We start from the raw sequence: 21,123 nt of genomic DNA, 5'->3' as shown, positions 1-21,123 counted from the left end.
CAACAGCTCGTTCCCAGTGCCGCCGGTGCCCTCCAGGTCCCCGTAGCGCTGGCACACCAGCCCTGGCAGCAGCACAGTGCTGCCTGCCCCATGCACAGCCACCCCACAGCCCCCAGCAGGCTGAGCAGCCCCAGCACCACAGCTCTCCAGTTTGCAATGCTAAAGGTAACACAACACTGAGAGGTACGAGCGTTCCTGGCCAGAAGGAGAGAAAGAGGGGGTGCATTTTCCGTATTAAAAATTCAGGTTTTACACAGAGGAGGGAGGATTAGCATGTTTCCAGAGACAGAGGAAGTAGGGAGGAGGCAGAGCCCCCCCCCCATTTGGCATTCCTGATACCAGGAAGTTCAAGGTTGGAAAAAGCAGCTGGACAATGAAATCCTCTCAAACTCTCTTCACGCATGAAAACAGGCACAAATCTGAGCCCTATAGCTACAGCCACCTCTGAAAATCCCCTTACTAAGTATGCTTTCTTTTGTTTTTCCTTTGTAAAGAAGTATGTGGTGTTAAATAAAGAGCCCAACCAAACACTCCCCCCAGGGCTCCTGGCACCAGAACCTTCCTGGTCAGGATACCCAAAGCCTTGCTGTGTGCAACCAGAAAGCTAAATGGTGTACATCAATGGTATACCAAAGGGTAGCCAATCACACAATTATGGGACTAATGAGGCCCCAAATTAAAGCACAGAGGTTTAGGAATATTCCCTATGTGGAACAGATCTTTTGGAGTAGCTAATCATTAGGGGAAATGGTTAATGAATGCTTGCAGAGCTGTGACAAGGGGATAGTTGTCAGTCAGAAAGAGAGATGGAGAAGGGAAAAACGTAGGGGTAGCAGCAGTGAAAGCACAGAGTCATCCAGGCACGTCCAGCTGAGGTCAGCCATAAACCCAGCCAGCTAATTCTCTAACCCAGCGACACCAGTGGTATTCCTCCACACACAGGAGTTTTGTGCAAGTCAGAACAACCAACTGGAGCTTAGACACTTATCTGTGGGGCAGCTAGTGTATGTCAACATCCACAAAAGCTCCCACAAGAAGCAGAATTGGTGTTTTCTTTTGCTTACAAGAAGCACAGGATAGGAGCAATGGGAAGAGCAGAAAGCCCTCCCAGTTCTCCTCACCCCTTCCCAACTCTGCTTGCAACACGAGGCAGTCCCAGTGCAAATGGGCTTCAAATACATATCACCTTACTGCACCAACAGCTGCCATGCTCTCACATGCCAGGCCTGTGCAAGCAAGAAGAGGGGCTGGGAAGGGAAGAAACTTGACTATTACCTTCATCTCCAGGATCCTTCACTGTCCTCAGCAGCTCTTCTCAAACTCTTCCAGTAACAAGGGAGTGGACAGGCGAGGTCCAGATGAGCCACTGCCACGTCTGTGCCATGCAAGCAGCTCTTCATGCCCTCATCTCACTTCTAAACTGAGTTTGCTGGCCTAGGAAAGAAATTAAAGAGACTGTGTGACACAGGCACATCAGCCAGACAGGCTAATCAGAAACTACTGCACTTGAAACTACACCATAGGAACAGGGAGGTGAAGGCAGTGACTGAGCTGCAGGCATCTCTAAACATGAGCTGTGCTCACATAAAACTGCACACAGACTCCAAACAGCAATCAGTGAAACTTTCCTGAGGACCAAACCTGCTGGCAATGAGCTGTGGGCTGCGGAACAGCCCAGCGTCCAACACCGAGGTCAGATCTCCCAATGCAAAGGTGTGGGCAGAAGAAACCACCCACAGGGCTGAATTATGAGCTCCTAAGGAAGTCCCAGGAACACAGCCCGCTACAAAGCCCCATGGAAATGGGGGCTCCCTGCCTCCTGGGCCAGACGTGGGCAAGGTGTGGTGGAGCAGCGATGCACAGCACGTATCCCATGGGCCTGGTCAGCAGCACAGCACAGCACAGCCTTTACAGAGCTCATTTTTCTAACCTCTCCCCTACATCTAGCAGAAACATGGTGCCACTACAGCACGTGTCCCAAAATCCTCTTAAATAAGACACTAATCACAAGACTATTCAGCAAGTCAGCACACACAATCCTCCCAAAAAACACTGCCTCCCATAATTACACTGCCCCAAGGCAAGTTCCCAGTGCGGGCACATGGCCTGGCATGGTCTGACCCACACAGCCAGCAGCCCAGCTCCCAGCAGGGATCCCAAGTGCTCTCAAGTTATATTCTCTAAATGTGCATACAAGTATCCACAGCACCGACACTAGCACTGCCAGGAATACCTGCAGTTGTTGGATGGGAAATTACTGTTGTGCCAAGGTTAAGTAAGGACCAAAATTAACCCTCCATACACAACAGTGCTGAAAAAAGACCCGGTCTCCTGAAAATAAAAAATAAAAAATAAAAAAAAGGAAGAAAAGAAAAAGAGAGAGAAAGAGAAAGGAAGTAATAGAAGTACAGAAATTTGCACCATGGGAGGGTGAGGTTGGATATGAGGAAAAACATCTCCTCATAAAGAGCAGTGAGGCACTGCACAGCTGCCCAGGGGGGTGGGGGGGTCACCATCCCTGGAGGTGGTCCAGAGCAGCGGGGATGTGGCACTGAGGGATGTGGCCAGAGGGTGATATTGGTGGTAGGTGGATGCTTGGACTGGATGATCTCAGAAGTCTGTTCCAGCCTTAACGATTTTATGATTTATCATTAATTCTTTTACCCTTCTTTCCATGGGTCATAAAGAAAGAGGAAAATGCTCTGCTGTGTTCTGCTAAAAGAAATCCTGTTTGCCTATTGCTGTTAGTTAACACTGTTGCATCCCCAAATTCTAAGTCTTGCCATCACAAGTCTTTTAAAACATGGGAAAGTGAAAGAAAAACAAGGCATCTCTACAACATCTCAAAACAAGTCATGTTTCTGGAGTGCTGTCTGCTTGGAGACAGATGGGAAAAATCAAGCCAAATTAATGGCAGCCATGAATTTTAAAAGTATGAGTTAATATGCAGCAATGACCTCGGTATGCTCCCTCATTTCTAGCTCAGGTGAGTTTGAGTTTCATTCATTTTCAGTCGCTTCCAGCATGAACTAAACAAAATTCAATTAAAGAGTGTCCATGATGAAACTGAACGCCATTTTTGACATCAAGTTTTAATTAAGGATTAGCTCTAAAATTTACGTTCTTTTAATTCTGCTCCCTGGACTGAAGGATATGATTATTCATCCATTTAATTAAACAGTCCACAAATATCCAGTAAAATATTTATCTGACTGCACCACCGTAATAACGAGGGAAACTTTTCAACCCCAAAGCACACACTGCACTGCAGCACAGCAGTGCTGTCCCCCTCAAGGAGCCTGGTGCTTTGCAAAGTGACCTGCACAGAGGTGATGATGGAGTACGAGGTGAACTCCTTACTTAAGTTCAGCCAAAACCAGAGGCTGCTGAACCCCAGACACGCTGGTCATGCACGTGAACCAACACATTTGTCCACGGATTCCTGGAGAGAACTAAAAATTGAAACCAAAACCACAGCAAGAGCTGTGTTGCAGGGCTGCCATACCAACCAGGGCAAGTGGGGAATGATGAGATTCCAGTAAGAGAGGGAGGGAAGGCAGCTACACCACATGTGGTGGTGAACTTGATTTTCCCTCAGGTGCAGACCTGAAGAAATTCCCACTGACTTTCCAGGACACGCTGCTAACCACATATGAAATTGCTGAGCCACAGCCGCAATACCTAAAACAATTCCCAGCCAAGACCCACACTTGTAATGGAGCAAGTAGTGACAGCTGTAACAAGCAGCACATAAATCCACAGCAAATGAGATTCCTTCCGTGCACCTCTCCCACACCTCTTCCCCCAAAGACTCACAAGCCGTGTATAAACTCGTGCCTGGCCGAGAGCTCAGCACAGCCCACACCACACCACAGACATCCCTGATGCACGTGGGGCCACTGCCCAAAGCCAAGCTTTGGCTGTGTTTCCAGACTCCTCAGCCCATAGGTGAACTACCCATTTGGCCAGACTTCAAGATGGCTGTTCTTTAAAAATAAACCTGAAGAGCCAGAAAACTCCAATGATCCCTTGGTTCCCAATTTCATATCGTGAGCAGACAGCCTGACTAACTCATCAAGCGAGTCATTCTTCAATTAAAGTGTTCTTCCAGTAATGTTATTTCTGCTTTTCCAGCTTGGCACTCTCACATCTCAAATCACCCCTTCATATTACAGGCACAAGTAGCAAATTTCAATCCCTCCTCAGCCTTAAAGAATCCCTGTGACTATTACCTTCATCCCTGCTCCTGGTCCCTCCAACCTGAGCCCCACCTATGCTCCCCTTATCCCCCAGCCTTCCTTTCCTCCTCTCCACCACCCTGTGCCTCTCTAGTACCCACCACTGCCATGTCTTCTCCTTCATAACACTCAGTTTATTCCGTTTCTCTTATTGGCAATGACTTTCCCTCCCAGCATCCCAAACAATAAGTTGTTGCCTGCAAAACCCTCAGGAATCTCTCCTCTGAACCTACGCACCTCGCTGGCTTCCAGCCTGTGCTGGTTTTCATTCATTCATTGGTTTGAATGACTTCTCCAGATGAGCAGTGGTTACACCTATGGTATCACTGGAGTCCTCCTGAGTGCACAAATCCTCTTTCGCAGAGGATGAAACGCCTGTCCCTTTTTGTTCCTTTATTTCCTTGAGCTGGTGCTTTCCTGGTTCTCTGCTAAGACTGCTGCTCCCCCAGCACAGCAGGCCACCTTCAGCCCAAAAGAATCCAAGAGCCTGGCACTGGGAAGGAGGAGAAGCTCTGCTTTCCTCCACTGACACATTAAATCCTTAGCAAATCTGCCCACTGTCAGTAAGTTACCACCGTTACCCCAGTCAGCACCAGATCTACATCTCAGCTCCCTCTTCCACACATTCCTCACACCTCTGCAAACATCACCTCTGTGATAGGTTGCAAGAACAGCTGTTAATGGGAAACGAGCTTCAATTCAGACACAATATCAGTCCTGGAAGACAGCGAGCACCTTCCAGACCCTTGTAAAACATGTGCACTATTTCTGCCAAGCTCACCCAGACAGTCAGCCCATGGGAGCCACAGCCAGGGCTTGTGTTTGTGCTGGTGGAGGGCCCAGCACCCAACAGTTCTTCACACTGAATCTGCTGGGGGAGGAAAAGCTGAGATGAGTACTAATGTACATGTATATTGAAATGCAACCTAAAAAAAAAAGGCAAGCATAGTTTGAGTTTAGCAACTCTAATCCCGTACATTCAGATCTCTGATTTCCTAAGGGCCTCCTGCAAGCACAGTGTGTTACAGGATTACAGCTGGGTCATAAGGACAGGCAAGAAATAACACACTGATTGTCCCCTCCGGGACCAAAGTGAAATCTTGGAGTTATGTGGAACTGTAGCTAGGGAAGAAAAACTAAAAGCCAGGAGAAGAAACAACCAAGAAGCGGGACATCTCACCTTAGTTATCACAGGAACAGCCCCAAGTTTTGATCTTGACTGTCAGTGCAAGTCTCAGCACACAGATACCTTCTCCAATCAGAGTACATTTCAAACAGGATCCACATCTGCCAAGGAGGACCCTTGGAAACCTTGTGATTTATTTATTTCTTGGTTTATTTTTACAACATAATTGTTAATAGGCTGCTCCATGCCCAAACTGCTCTGCTCAGCAGGCACAGGGCGTTCTGCACTGCCCTTCAGCCAGCAGTGCTTCCTGACAGCTCCATCCTACAAACAAATCCAGAAAACACAAAACTCTTTTCTCTCCAGCACTGCAAGTTAAATGGTATCTCAAGATCAAATCATGCCCTTGAGATCTACCATCTCCTGGGGGAAAACTATGTCCACGGACCTCTTCAAGTCGCAATGAGAGGCATCTCAGTATGCAGCTGTCATTGCTGCAGGATCACCATGACAATTTCTATTGTCACTCCATCCCTTTGCATGGTCAGCACGCTTCCTATATGCCATGAACCTCATCAGCACACACAGGTTACCTGCAGAAAGCCTGAACTGATCTGAATCCCTCTGAATCGCTAACCAGCAGATGCAGTGTTACAATGGCACAGAAGACAAGCCACGACACGTATTTCTCTATCCATATTTCCTGCAAAGTTTTACAGCTGAAAATGCAAACTGCTCCACTCATCCTAAGCAGGAACAGATGTACTGTTTATGACAGGAGACTCTGTTTCCAGCTTCTCTGAGGGTCAGGAGCCTCAGCCACACCCAGGGCTGCAGGACACGCACGCACACCAGTACCAGGGAGCTGCTAAAAGCACATCTGCATGCAAGGTGCTCGTGGCAGGCTGGGCTCAAACCAAGCCCCACCCAAACAGCTCTGCACAGCCCAGACATTTGGTGCCCCAGGGGAAGGACTGAGTGGGGCACAATGCCTGTACCCTTCCCACCAACACAACAGGCACCAGGTGACGCCCTTGGAGATGCTGTCCCAGGAACAAGCAAAACATGATGTTGCAGCTTTCTCTGCAACCTTTTATCGGGAAAAAAGGTTCTGATGACTTGTGAGCAGCAGATCACGAGCAAATATTTAGCATCATCTGACAGCAGCTTGGCAGGGCTGTGCCTTCAGACACCCAACACGAGGCAGGTGCACAGCAGGAGCCCACCAGGCTCTGCCAAGGGACGGGCAGACCTGACGGGTACCCAGCAGCTGTGGGGACAAAGTCCCAGAGGACAGAGCTCCCACAGGTCGGAGGTGCTCAGCCCCCTCACTGCTCCAGCTGATGGAGCAAGCAGTTCCACATCTGCACAGGCACGGTAGCAAAGACCTGGGATGGATGTTGTGAAGGATGCTTTGGGCTCTCTCTCAGCCATGGGGTTTTTGTTTAGGATGATGCTGCACAGACCCAGGGGCTGGACTCGATGAGCCCCGAATGTTCTTTCCAACTCAAGAAGTAACTCTGTGATTCACACCTCACTGGAGGCTGCACTGCTATGCGTGGCTAAGGAAGGCAACAAACCTGAATTTTACCTACAAGAAAATGCCCTAAGTAAGTTCTTCCGAGGCTTTTAATTACACAACCAGAGCATCTGATAACATCTGATAACATCTGATAAGTGACTCCCGTTGGCTAGATATCTAAGAGCACTTCATACTGAAAGCACCTTCTTTCATGTCCTAGATCTTTAATCGGCGCAATTATAACTAAAGGAGCATTCAGAGGCACCGTTTGCAGCTCACACGCCCCAGGCACTCAGCAACACCACCTTCAGACACACCTGAAGCGATGAGGAATTTACCTCCAACGATCTCCGATCACAGAGCGATCTCCGGCGCAGAGTTCCGCCCCGTGCTCAGCAATGTCATCCCTCCGGAGCTCCGGAATGGAGGTGAGCAACCCACGGAGGGCTGCGTTAGGACAGACATAACGCTCTCTGATTGCTAATCCTCGGCAGAACTGCGATTCGCGTTATACCAGCAAAGCCAAGGGCTACGGGTGAGGCCCCATCAAAGTGATCCTGCCGGAGCTTTCATCGGCATCTTTACAAACGCCGAGCTGAGGACAAGGGAATGACATTTCCCCCCCGGGGCTGCACGTGCTGCTCAGCCTTTCCATAAGAAGGAAGGAGGACCGTGACCCCGCTGCACCGTCCCCGCCCTGACAAAGCCGCCCGTGCCCCGGCTCGGTGGCTCAGGAGAACAGAGGGACATCCCTCGAGCGTCACGTCCCCGGAGCAGGGAGGGCAGCTCCAGGTGGGCTGCGGCCGCACTGCTCAGCGCTAAGGACCCACGCGGAGCTACGGAGCATCAGCAGCAGCATCCCCCCCTGCCTCGGCAGCCTCATTCCGGCACTCGTCCTCCCATTCGTTCCCAGCCCCTGCAGTACAGGACTGCCAGCAGCCGCCACAAACCGAGACCCTCCCAAGCACCGCCGCCGCTCCGGGACGCGTCCGTTCCGAGCTCCTGCGTTCAGAGCCGGGCCCCAGCGAAGTTACGGACCTACCGCCGGCAGCCACGCTTCTCCTTTGTCCCATCAACAACACGGCCTCGGAAGGACGCGCCGGCGGGCAGCATCGCGGGGCCGCGCTCCGCTCGGCAGCGAGCGGGGCGCTAACGGGGGCGGGCGCGGGGCGCGCTCCTCCCCGCGCTGCATGCACGCGCCCGGGCCGGCGGGCACCGCGGGGCCGCGCACCCGGAGGAGGTGCCGCCCCCACCCTCCCGGCACCTGCACGCACCGCCGCCCCTTTGTTGCCGCTGCGCCGTTTGTGCCGCGGCCCCGAGGGCTGGCGGAGCGCGCTCCTGGCCCGGCTCAGCGCTGCAGCCCACCGCTGCCCTGCTGGAAGAGGAAAGCGCTCTTACAGAACAAAACCTCCCGCGAGGACTGCTCGGAGAGGCACGTCGAGGCGGTCCCGAGTCCTGTTTATGTTCAGTCTTATCTCCGGTTCCTTTGTTCAAAGCTGATGACACCGAGCTGCCACCGCGCGGACCTGCACAGGTGGCCGCACCTTGGGCAACACCAGGAAACCTCTCCTGAAGGGTCTCAGGGCAGGGAATGCAGCTATAGAAATGGGAGTGGGAGTTTAGAAGACCCCCCCAGATCCCCACTGTCCATCCTTGCTGCCCCAGCACACCCCCTTGGCAGAGGTCTGTGCTGCCTGGCCCTGATGGGGCATGTCGCAACCTGTACCTTTGCCAGGGCTGAATCACCCTGCACTTGGAGAGCTTCTCTCACTGTCTTTCCAAAATCTCCATTAGTACAATTTCTCCTCTGTCCCCAGAGGGCACGGAGAGCAGTTTATTGCCGTACTCTGCACAGTCTGTTATATGCCGAAAGCTTTACTCATCTCCCTTGCCTCCCTCTGCATTTGGCAGCGCCAGTTTGCCCAGCTTGTCTCCGTGGGTCACATCACCGAGCTCTGCCATCCCTGCTGGCATGGCACAACCACACTGCTCTCACAGGAGGCTGCTGCTGTTGACTCATGTACCCCAGGTTTTTGCCCTAACAAAATGCAGCCCAAGCACTGTGCCAGATCCCTGCTGCATCCTGGATCTGGTGAGGGCAGGATGCTTCTTGCTGTCCACATTGCCATGGGTGCACTTTCTGGGCAAAAGTGAAGAACAACATCAGTTACACACTGTGTTTCCTCCTCAGGTATCCCAAGCCAGCTCCTGGGGCCAAGGGAGGCTACCAGAGCCGTGATTCATTTTGCCTGTTTTGTATCTGTCTCCTCTCAGTATAGTGATGTAGGCATTCGATAAAAATAGTGGCACATTCAACGGGTGGAGAAATGGCAGACCCCAAGCAGCAACGGCCACGGGGAGGGATCTGTAATCCCTGCTGGCATGCTGCACATCCCCAGCAACAATTAGGAAGGTTCAGTTGTCTCGGATTGCACTTGCAGACAGCATTACAAATGCAAGTCCACACACAGCCCCAGCTAAATAAAAAATAAAAGGCGGATCCCTCTTTTGCTGGAAAATTCTGCGACGGGGGGTTGCAGCACGAGGAAGTAAAATCTCACTTGAGGCCAGGATCCTGCCTAGAAAAGGGCTCAGCACTGAACCTGTTGGCCAGATTTTCTTTACCTTCTGCCCACACAGGTGGTGGGTGCAGGCTGGCACCTTGCTCCTGACAGCTGGAGCAGAACAAGGGCTGGAACTGGGCTTGCTGGCAGCTCGGCAGAGCGATGCATTCAGCAGCAGGCAGGTGCAAGCAGCCCCAGCCTTGCTTCTCATGCCATGCTTCAGTTCGTGTAAAACCAGTGCACATCCAGCTGCAGCCATCAGTTTCTTTGTTATCTTTACGCAGGTGAAGGTCCACATCTGGACCATTAACACTCAGACCAGCCCCTGTGAATGGCATCCCAGCAGGGCAATGCATGCTTTGGCTCCTTGCAAGTCAAAAGTAAGAAAGAAAATGGGAAAAGAGAAATTAATGTATTTTAAAGCCTAAAAAACCGGACTGTATGCATGACTTTTTTTTCCCTCAGACCCTTGTGATCATCTCGTTTAAGGCCAGAAAAGTCCAAGCTTGTCAGGAGCATGCAGGGTCAGGGAGGATGCACTTCTCCATGAGGACCTGTAATTCTCCACGAGGACCTGCAGTCAATTCTTTACAAGCTTGTTTCCTGCAGGCCAGACATCCCACAGCCGTGCTGTTGGAGGAGGAGATTGTCCCTGGGTCACAGCCAGCAGCCCGGGAGCTCAGGGATGAGGAGGAGGGAATCCCTTGGATGATAGATGCACAGTTTTTCAGACTAGCAGGAGTAGTGGTTCCCACAGCTTTTAGGACAATATTCCTTTAGGACAACAAAGTTGGTGGCCATCCTCTGAAGATTTCACAGGCCACATCTTCCCCAGGAAGGAGAATGGCTCCGTGCTGTGGTGGTGATGGCACCTCGTCCAGCTGTTGGCCCCTGCCATTGGTGACATGCAAACAGAGCTATTCCCATTACTCCACACTGTAACACGAAGGATTCACTGAAGGATTAGTGGGGCTGGCAGCACTGAGCCAAGAAGTCCTAAAAACACAAATGGAAAGCAATGATGTAATGGAGTTAGGAAAACCAAGAATTTCAACATATAAAGTGCCTCCTGCAGAGGGAGGGAAGACACAGCGGCCCCAGCATCACTTCACCTGCAGCTGGTATGTGTGTGTGCAGAGATGCAGGAGCCTGGCTGAGCTGACCGGATGCAGGGAGGCTGAGAAACCTCCCAGGACACCACATCTAACCCCACAGACACTTCCTTCCCCATTGTCACCACCCTGCCCTCCCTGCCCAGGGGTGCTGGAGCTGCCTTCGTCCATGCTCAGTGGCCTACGAGCCCTCTCTTTCAAGAACAGAAGTCACCACTTATCTTCTTTCTTAGCAAACTCACAACAAGCCAACAGACTTCAAAAGGCTGAGGTGTATGCCAAACCTCTACGTTTCCAAAATGTACATCTTTTCTGTGTGTGCTTTGCAGCTTTTCCTTCTGTTCGCAGCACAGGCAGAACTGGGTGGGACCACACACTCAGAAACCAAGTCCTCAGCCATGGATGACCAGCATCATTCCAGCTGAACTGGTTTCACTGCAACCACAGGCGCACAACAAAATTACCAGTGACACACAGGGATGTCACATCACTCTGTGACTCCTTCTTTCCTTTAAGTGAAGAACGGTGCTTTGCATTTATGAAAGTGCAGAACAGCGTTAATCAGCAACATGATGTTGTGCAATGCTGGGCCAACAAGGAGTAGCTGCAGGATGTTCTCACCCTATGATGCTTACCTGGGAGGGAGCTTCTCTGCACTCCTCTGAAGGACAAAGGAACCCTTCACTGGGCTGTGACAGGCTTAGAAATGTAACAGGGATGAAGGAAAAAGACAGCAGGAGGCATGCAGGGGGGTTAGGGTGGGAGGGCAAGGTGACACCACAGCAGTGGAACAAGGCAGGGAAGTGCTTGCAAAACCCAAACAGAACAAAAAAGCAGGAAGCAGTAAGAAGGGGCACACAAGTGATGGCAACAAGGTTAAACTAGTGTCCTGCCTGCGGGATGCCAGATCTGCAGGAAGAGAGGCTGGTTTGCACAAGTGTGAAAACAACTGAAGAGTTTTGCTGCAGAGGAAGCGGGCGGTGGACCCCTCGCTGTGTGTGACAGGCACTGCTCTGCAGCCCACAGGGCTCCTGTCGCTGCCTGCAGCAGGGGGGGCTAGGAGGTGGGCACCAGGAGCTGGGCAGGTACTGCATGGCTGTCCTTGGTGACACAGTGGGGCTGTGAGCCCCGATCCTGCCCCTCTGATATGCACACACTGAGAAACAGAACCTGAAGGAAGGGTTGGAGCACACAGCTTGAAGACAAGCTGGGTTCTTTTGCCATATGTTCAGAGCTAACAAGTATGCAAAACAGAAAACTTCCCCATGCTTAGTGCAGACGTGTCTGTGGTGACAGGCAGGGGCTGAAGGCTTTGCTTTGGGTGTTGGGAGCGAGGCACAGGGGACACCATCAGCCTGAAGTTACTGTGGGTAAGCCCAGAGCAGCAGCAAGCCATGGTGGGACAGAACCAAAACCCCAAATGGTTTGCAGAAGCAGCTTTGGCATGTGCAGACACAGATGAGCTGCACCTCAGACCACTTCCTACCCATGCTCCTTGGCCACATCTTTTCCCCAGGGTATCTTAGCCCACCTGAATTTAAATTCTCATCATAGGTAAGGCCCTGTAAGATAATCTGTGCTGGCATCTAACACTGGAAGTAGAAAACGCAACCCAGATGCGGCTGGGTTCATGTTCTACTCGAGATGGGCTGCAAATGATTTACTATGAACATGCAGAAGGAAGGGGGAAAAAAACACCACGTGGACAGCATAGGAGAGCAAGAAGAGCGGTGAGCAAATTTGGAGAAACTGCATGAAATAGAATGAAGAGAATTCCTTTAGGTCAGCACCTTGGGGCAGTGGCAGGGCTGCTGGACAGCACCACAGGCAGATGCAGAAAACAACCAAGTCAATTATTTTCAGGGGCACAGGAAAAGGCACAGCACATCGAGAGGGAGGTGGAAAGCCCTAAAACAAAAGAGATGACAAAGCCACTGCGCACAGAAGTGGCCTGATTATCTCTGACAAACATATGTTGACGTTTGCAGGCTCATCACAAAACAGAGCAGCTTGCAAAGCTGCGAGCGATTATTTGTGGTGTTGCAGCCTGGTGACAGTAAGTGAAGATGCAAAGCCATGGCAGCACACACAGCCATGGGGGGCAGGTCATGCTGCAGCCACAGAGAGCCCAGCAAGCACAGGTCAGAAAGAGAAGTGCTTGGGGGGGATTTTTGAGCCGGACAGATGCATGTAGCATCTGCATTTTTTTCCCTCTCTGCCATTCAGAGGACGTCCATGTCATTTCAGCAGGGACACAGCAGAGAGCTGGCATTTGCTTTGCCAAAGCAGTGAGGAAGAACAGTCTCCATTAAAGCCACTACTCTCGCAGGGATTATAAGTATAAAAGGAGGTGAATTTATACTGCTGGACCTAATCCACAGAAAACAGCACAGCGAGGAGCGCCTGGCTGCAGGCAGTGTGCTGACATGCAAACCACGTCCAAACCCTACAAAGGAGCACCAGGAAGCATGCTTTCCTGCAGGGAGCCTTCAGCCCCGAGGGGTTGTGTGAGCACAGATGCAGGGCTGAGCCTGATAGGCTGCACTGGAGCTCCAAGCACCATGCTATGATGCAGGGAAAAACATCGTGGAAATGAGCCTCTATCTGAGCACAGCCCATTGTGGGGCTCACTGTGTTCTGAATACATCCTCCCGGATCCTATGAAGCCTGCTGGTGTTTGCAGTGTGGTCACACTCCACACAGCCTCCCCAGCCTGCAGGCAGGCACAGCACGAGATGCCACAGCAGGGCTGGAGGTCAGCAGGTACTTTTTCTGAACCAGGAGAACTCCAAGGAACAGGATAGCCCAGAGCAAATCATCACAGGCATCGTCACATCGATTGTCTTCCTGCAGGAACGAAGTCATTTGATTCCAGGAAAAATAGAACAATTTACTGCTGAAGCCAAACACAGTGCGGTTTTGGCTGTTTGAGTCAGGAGAACAAGCACTTACAGAAATGAATAATTAAAGACATCATAAGCCATGCATTAGCCCCGCAGCAACCATAAATGCTTTCTCCTAAGCATACAGAAACACCCCATCAGAAGTGTCGTGGATGAAGCAGCCTGTGCAACTTCCCGAGGAGCACTCTGTGCTGATTTGCACTGTGAAACACCCAAAGCAAAAACATACAGTTCTCATTTCTGAACAGATTTACAGCTCTGTGATGAAATACACATCATTCACACTCTGCAATAATATTTCTTTTTACCGACAATATAAGATTCATAATCCCTGTCATTAACCCTGTCCTTGCTTCTAGATTAGAATATCATTAGATTTTGCCAGCGATGGGAGACAGATGCAGACTGTTATCCTTTAGCACCTTACTGCTGCTTTGAAGCAAAGACTGCTGAGTTTGGGGCAGTGTTGTGGGTCATTTAGATAGAGCTGCAGTCCTGCGTTTACGAAGCTGCGTGTGGCATGTGCCAGCAGTCTGCTGTGGCACCCAGGCTGCACTGACCCATCACATGGGGACCAGCAGGGACAGGGAGGGCCCTGCCCCAGGAAAGCATCTCCAAAACCCAATGGGTTAGCATTCCAGCTAGCTGCTCTACCACTATGTACCACAGTACATGCATCACACATGAGGGGTGACACAGCAGCGATGTGCAGAAAAGTGTCAAGGAAATTGGAACAGAGGAAGAGGAAGGGTTTAAGTGCAGGCTCTTAGCCCAGCATTACCCGAGGCAGACTGAGTGGAAAGAGTCACCGAACTGATGCACAACAAGCTCAAACCTGTGCCAGAAGCACAGCAAGGAAACAGCATCCGTGTGAGCCAGCACAGGGCAGCGCTGGGACCCTGCTCGCTGTGACGCCCTGCCACCTCATGGAAAAAAGCTGACACCCTGTTTCCATTGGCAAGCCCAGCCTGAGGCTGTTCCAGTCACTTCTCCCAGGTCTGACACATCAGTCCCAAACCGGAGCTGAACACAAGGAAACCAGGTGCACGTGGGTTTCTGACCTGAAATTTCACCTGCTCCCAACAAGCACTGCCTCTTCAGAGGGCTGCAAGTCCCTCAGGCCTCACCTCATCAGAGCCCCCAGGGATGCTCGCCAGTGCCTGCAAACTGCCCTGCAGCACCCTGCCAAAAAGCCGTGCCATAAAACCCCATTGATCCTGCCGCAGAGAGCAGGAGGCAGCAAATGCATGGCAGAGGGGCAGCAGAGCTCGCGGCCCTGGGTCAATACCTGAGCAAATGGAAAAATGATGGTTGCCAAGAAATGATTCCTGTCCATTTATACAACAAATTAAAAAAAAAAAGAGAGAGATAGAAGGATGTGATCTTGCAGGAAGGACTGCACAGAGATGGCTGGGCTGACATCCCCACTAAAAATGCAGCCCCACCAAACCCACCATGCCCTGCAGCCATCTGCCTTCCCCACCTGACCCTGCACAGAGCTAAGCAAAGCCCCTTCACCCTGGCACTGCCAAGGCATAGCACACAGCAGCCAGGCTGCCAGGGCTCTTAGCTCCATCTATTGTCCAAACCTCACAGCTGGTTGGGCAACACAGAAACTCACGTCTGCAGAAAAAGCTGCACTTCTCCATGCTTATGTTAGTCAGAAACCAGTCATGAATAAATAATTTGTCTGCATTTAACCATGTGTTTGAGTGGATGCAGATAGTTCTTGGGCTGCAGGATGACCTGCTGCAAGGGGTGGCAGCTCTTACTGCATCACAGAACCGTTATCAAGATTGGAAAAGAGCCCTAAGATCCCTAAGTCCAACCCCAGCCCACCCCACCATGCCCACTGCCCACATCCCTCAGTGCCACATCTCCACAGCTCTGCAACACCTCCAGGGACAGTGGCCCCACCACCTCCTGTGCAGCTGTGCAGTGCCTCACTGCTCATTACTGCAGGACGGTCAAAGTCTTGGGGAGCTCAGTGGGGTGGTTTGGACTGGTGGTGTTCCAGGGCATGCTGGATTGCTAGATTGTCTTCTGCCCCAGAAGAACAAGCCCCGGACACGACTGGGCTATGCTGAAAGGAGCAGGACCTGGCTCAACTGCCAGCCAGCATGGGAGAGGGTAGGAGCTGGCAGGGCCTGAACAAACATATCTCAATGTCCATTTTTGGCACGAGAAGCACCAGCATGCCAAGAGCCCCTGCCAGGAATCAAGCAGCGCTCCGTGGAGCTTGGGAAATTTGTCTGTGGTCCCCAAGGAGGGGGACACACTGTCACCAGAACCCAGCAGGTGTGCTCCTGCCCAAGCTGCCTGCTGCAGGATGGGAAGGACCATCTGAGCGTGTGGGATGGGCTGACGGATTGGCATTCATGCTCCCTCACAGTGCACCCTCCACACACAGGCTTGGGCTGCACCAAAATAGCATTTTACAGCCTGTCAGCCTGCCTGCTGGACGACATCAACAGCGTTTGCTGTTTTTAGCAAGGCGAGGGCTGTTGTCTCTTGTACGTGCAGTATCCAGGGTGGTGGGGAAGGCGAGGGCACAGGGCACAACAGCACAGGGTAGGCATCCCTGGGGCACAGTGCTCACCCCTCGAGCCGCAGCAGAGCAGAGCGTGCCAAGCCCGGCTGATAATGAGCCTCCCACTCTGCTTTTGTAGCTGGCTAAATATAACTCCATACTTATTTTTAATTAAAAACTGAGGCTCTGGTCCACTGTCCATCATTGCTGGCTGGCATTGGTCTGAACAGATCAAGCCATGTCAGGCTGAGCATGAGGCTGGTGAAGGTTGGGAGGTGAAAGCTGCCTAGATCCCAGTTGAGGAGGGGCAGCTAACCTCCAACCAGTTCTACACCCCGTGTTGCTGGATGAGGGAGGACTGATTTGAATCTTCACCCTGCCTGGAAAAATGACTGTCAAGTGGAAAAAAAAAGTTCAAATTCCTCAAATGCTGGACCAACAGCTCAACCAAAATAGGGAAGAAAGCAAACAAGCAGCCAAATGATGGCTCCACCCTTTTCCATCCTATTCCTTAATACTACAGCTCCTTTCCCTGGCTGAATCCCATCCCTATGCATCAGAAAACCGTTTACTTACACATCCTTGCCTTCCCCCAGACAGCCAGCTTTCAGATTTCCACGAGCCCTGCCACGTGCAGGAGGCGGCTTTTTGCCCAGCTCTGTCTGCAGCACAGCTCTGCCAGCACTGCCCCGTCCCAGCGATTCCCTTCTTTGGTGCAGCAGCAGCTCCAGCTGCTGAAAGGAGAAGCACAGACTTCTCACACGGTGATTCATTTATGAACACACTGGAACAACAACAACAAAAAAAGATCACCCACATTCAGATGAGTTAATACAAGCCTGTAGACGCCCTTTCTCCATCAGCTGCTGACTAGTCTCCCAGGTTACCCAGAGCAGTGGTTGCTCACAGGCACCTGGAAGAGCCGAGCCCCACACAAGCCAGCTTTCAGGCACTGACTTCCCCAAAACATCTCTTCTCCTTGTGTTCCTTGGAAATTCCCAAACTGCTCTTCCTCCTCTTATGGAGACCTCCGCAAGCTGACACTTGGAACTGGACAATATAGGTGGCCCCAAAACCGAGTGACAGCCAGAAAACTTAAAGGGAAGATCCAACTGTTAAGTCAGCGTGTGCAACAGCAAATGGAAAATAGAGGATCTTAACTAACAGCTCATCGTGCCCTCAGGGACAGTGCTGTGCTGTCCAGACTCCATTCCTGAGGAGACTGCAGCAACCCAGCCAGGACTCCCAGGAGCGGTAAGCATGACTCTTCTCCCCTCTTCCTAAATGCTGGCTTTGCTCTTCTTTTCGGCTGAATCGCACACTAACTCTCCTGAAACACTATTTAGGTATCCAAACTCCTCAACCCAAAGGAGTCAGGGGTGGCAGCACACAGTCACACGGCTCTGGTGCACCTCTGGAGCCACTTCTTCTTGCAAGAAGCCCCAGCAGCACTGGCTTTGCTCCTGACCTCACGCAGCTGCACCCGCTCTTTGGCACAAACCTGGGCTGCCCAGGGCTGAGCTCCTGGAGCAAGTCACTGCTGTGACAGCAGCAAGGAGTTTGCTGGCCACACTGCCCACAGGCACCCTAAAGCCCAGCTAACACCCTTTGAAGGAAACGCTGGATGTGGAAAGCATAGATGGCATTTCTTGGTCTATTTCAAGCACAGTTGTGCTTATATATATCGGCACAAAGCTTTAAATCTGAATGGCTTTGTACTTAAAGATGATAGTCTGATTTCTGACGATAAACGAATAAGCTTCTGATATGAGCTTTAGTTTTCAAGGCAACTTCTGTATTTACCAAATGCCACCAAGTCTACTTAGTTCACCTGTTTCTCCTCTGAAAAGGCACCACTGACATTCACACACCAGGGAATTGCTCTTTCCCAAACCAGAAGGGCAGCAGCGGGGAGCACGTGGAGCTGGGTAGGGCCCCAAGAGTTGGGTGCCCCCGCTCGGCAATGTTCTTTCAGGTACAGCAATGCGGCCATCCTGCGGCACGCCCAAATGCACACACTCCACCCTGATCCCCACGGCTCCTGTGGGATGGATGGGCATCTCATCCACCCTGCTCCTAAGCTGCAGGTTGTGGTCTCTGGACTGGTCCAGGCACAGCCACTCTCAGCACCAGCAGTGTCCCCGGAGGGGCCTTGTCCCCATCACCATGTGCCAGAGACCAACAGCTGGGTGAGCTCCTGGCTCTGTGTGCTGAGGTCACTGTGCAGAGCTCTGAAGCTTTCCTGAAAGCCCCCTCACATCCAGCAACAACAAAACTCGTGGTAACCCCTTTTCAATTCAGCTTCCAATGAAGCTGCTAGGCCATAGATGAGAAGCTACTGAAAATATGACATTTTAAGCGGTGCACAAAAGAAAAACAAAATCAACTCCGCAACAGAGTTGCTCTGAAATACTATTTCTCTCAAAAATTATAGAGCTAGGGCACTCTAGTGGCCATGCTGTTATTCACATTTACTACTCAGCGTGCCACTCCTCGTAACAGGCTGCTTTTTATTCCAGGGAATAATTCCTGTCTGGGGAGCAGGACCATACAGCAATGGGCATTTGTAGATATCCATTTCCTAAAAGACTGAGCCAAAGCATGCAGAAATCCCACCAATTTTTGAGAGCCTCAGGACAAATTGTCAGGCTGGACACAGCGTGCAAATGACTCTGATGAGCAAAGCAGCTTGATTAAAGAAAATTATGACTCTGAGGTACCCAGAAACATTACAAGGTGTGCTCCTGCAACACAAAAACACAATTTGGGAGGAAAAAACAAACTTGATTTAAACTGCAGCCTCCTGTACTTTGCTGGTATTCAAGGGTGGGGGTTTCATCACTTATTTCTTTTTCCTTTAAAACTTTGAAGTTAACAAGGCCCTTACTCACTTTAGGAACACGCCATGAGGAGCTCAGCAGGTTTCCTCCTGTGCTTGCTGCTGCTGGTCCTACATGGCACAGAGGTGGCTGCCCAGGATGACCAGCCTGACCCCAAAATGTCATGTGCCAACTGGATGGGAGGAGCACCCGGACACCCTGGCCACAACGGGCTCCCTGGAAGGGACGGCAAGGATGGAAAAGATGGACAGAAGGGAGACAAAGGAGAGCCAGGTTGGTGATGAGCTTGGGGTACATCAGTGCTGGAGCTCAGGGGCAGCCCCTGGCCCAGTACATGACACACCTGATGGGTCTGTGTCCCATAAGCAGTGGCTGACCATGCCCAGACTGCTTTTGAATGTCTCTAGCAATGGAAATGCCACAGCCTAAGGCAAAGAGATAGGTTGATGGCTGTTTTTTCAATTAGTGATTGTTCCTCAAACACGCTGCTCCCAACAGCTCAACATATCTGGGGGGAAATGTGGCATCCCACAACATGGGGCATAGAGGTCACCCAGCCAAAGTTCAGGGGACAGGCCTTGCAACCCCTTGTGCCATGGGCCACTCGGTGCTTCTGGCCAGTGGTCAGCAGCTAAGGTCAAATACACATCCCAATCCAAACTCTGAACCTTAGGTCTACAAGGCACCAAAGGTGACACAGGTGAAAAGGGAGCCACGGGAGCAGAAGGCCCGAGAGGATTTCCAGGACACATGGGGATGAAGGGGCAGAAGGGTGAAAGCGCCTACGTGTACCGCTCCGCCTTCAGCGTGGGGCTGACGGAGCGAGTCCCCCACCCCAACGTCCCCATCCGCTTCACCAAGATCTTCTACAACGAGCAGAACCACTACGACGCCAGCACCGGCAAGTTCCTCTGCAGCATCCCCGGCACGTACTTCTTCGCCTACCACCTGACCGTGTACCTGACAGACGTCAAGGTCAGCCTCTACAAGAAGGACAAGGCTGTCATCTTCACCTACGACCAGTTCCAGAACAACAACGTCGACCAAGCGAGCGGCTCTGTCCTGCTGCACCTCAGCACAGGGGACGAGGTCTGGCTCCAGGTGTACGGGGAGGGTGACAACAATGGGGTCTACGCTGACAACATCAATGATTCCACTTTCATGGGCTTCCTCCTGTACCCAGACACGGATGACCATTAGAGTGGGGGGGCTACACAAGAGGGGACAAGGCCGCTTAGCCCCACCTGCCTACAGGGGCACCAGCACTGCAGCTGCACTCTGTTTACCAAAAGTTCCCTTGAGTGAGGGTCACGACTGCCCAGGGTGGACCCCATTTCCCCTGAAATCACTGACTTCACACACAGGTGACTTCCATGGGACCAAGAGTTCACTCCTACCTCTGCTCTTGCTCTCCTGCTGGACACCGGGGCCCCAAGTTCAAACACCACTCCGGCCACTCTGTGAAATGGTCACTCTCCAGTGTGTCACCCTTTGTTTTAAACTTAAAGCTGATTAATATACATACTTATAAAAGTTACATTTAAATATCACCAATTCTACCTTTCCCCTTTTTGTCACTTGAATTTGGTTGACACGACAGTACCAATTTTAGCCAGTGTTATTCTCCCTGCTTGAGTTCAGCTGGAGCCAGTGGCCAGGCTTTGGCCATCCCAACTCCCCATCTTTTCAGGGCCTCCGACCTCCACCTGTGGTTTGTCGTCTCCCTTCTTTAGCCCAGCTCTTCCCATGTATACAACACACAGCAGAGCTAAGACATTACTACAAGCACAAGACAGCAGTAAGGGCTTTGACTGAAAATACTTCCCACAGCAGCATTTTCTGCACCCCACTGGGTTACCACACTGCACGTAGCATTGGCAATAAAGTGCTCTCTCAATAAAGAACGCTCCTGCCTCTTTGTCTGTGTCACTGGGAAGGGTTTACAGAAAGAGGAGGGTCTCCCTTCATCAGGCAGCCCAGGATGGGACACACACAGTCTGAGCATGCTAAGTTCAGGCAGGTGGGAAAATACACCCACCCTGCTGATGAGAGAAATAGCACGGATGCAGCTGTGGAGACTGGCCAGCTTCATCCTGCAGGGAAAGCATCTGTGAAAGCACCCGTGCCCCTTTTAGGGACAATTATAGGGTGATCCTAGCTGTGCCTGAGCTCCATCTAATCATTTGTGGCAGTAATTATTTGGGATACAAATAGCAGCTGCACTAAGCCACAGTAGGCTGAAAGAGGGATAAATGGTTTTCCTGGAAGCCGTGTTATCATATTTATTT

At 51.5% G+C, this 21,123-nt stretch overlaps 2 protein-coding genes across 2 annotated transcripts in view; one reads left to right on the top strand and one right to left on the bottom strand.

Annotated features, from left to right (window-relative positions):
• Positions 1-9,021, bottom strand: part of ST6GAL1 (ST6 beta-galactoside alpha-2,6-sialyltransferase 1) — a 29,677-nt gene extending 20,656 nt beyond the window's left edge. The window contains exons 1-2 of the mRNA XM_065747975.1: positions 8,613-9,021; positions 1,276-1,434 (exon numbers count right to left, since the gene is read on the bottom strand). The gene's annotated coding sequence lies outside the window, so the exon portion shown is untranslated. The remainder of the gene's footprint in view (positions 1-1,275; positions 1,435-8,612) is intronic.
• Positions 9,022-16,694: 7,673 nt separating this feature from the next.
• On the top strand, positions 16,695-20,739 carry ADIPOQ (adiponectin, C1Q and collagen domain containing). Its single transcript, XM_065747892.1, has 3 exons — positions 16,695-17,249; positions 18,892-19,108; positions 19,509-20,739. Exons 2-3 carry the CDS (start codon positions 18,901-18,903, stop codon positions 20,033-20,035), a joined length of 735 nt encoding a protein of 244 aa, XP_065603964.1. The 5' UTR covers positions 16,695-17,249; positions 18,892-18,900; the 3' UTR covers positions 20,036-20,739.
• Positions 20,740-21,123: the final 384 nt, after the last annotated feature.

The sequence above is a fragment of the Cyrtonyx montezumae genome, unplaced genomic scaffold (genome assembly GCF_038088225.1).
Source record: "Cyrtonyx montezumae isolate F1298 unplaced genomic scaffold, pur_monq_1.0 scaffold_5, whole genome shotgun sequence".
NCBI lineage: Eukaryota > Metazoa > Chordata > Aves > Galliformes > Odontophoridae > Cyrtonyx > Cyrtonyx montezumae.
The sequence above is the reverse complement of the archived record's forward strand: the minus strand, read 5'-3'. Positions and strand labels throughout refer to the sequence as shown.

What these genes read in the sequence shown, in the direction of transcription:
- ADIPOQ (XM_065747892.1), top strand. Translation starts at nt 18,901, where the DNA reads ATGAGGAGCTCAGCAGGTTTCCTCCTGTGCTTGCTGCTGCTGGTCCTA. An exon ending in GGGAGACAAAGGAGAGCCAG is followed by an intron (nt 19,109 to 19,508) that starts GTTGGTGATGAG and finishes TCTGAACCTTAG; the next exon opens with GTCTACAAGGCACCAAAGGT.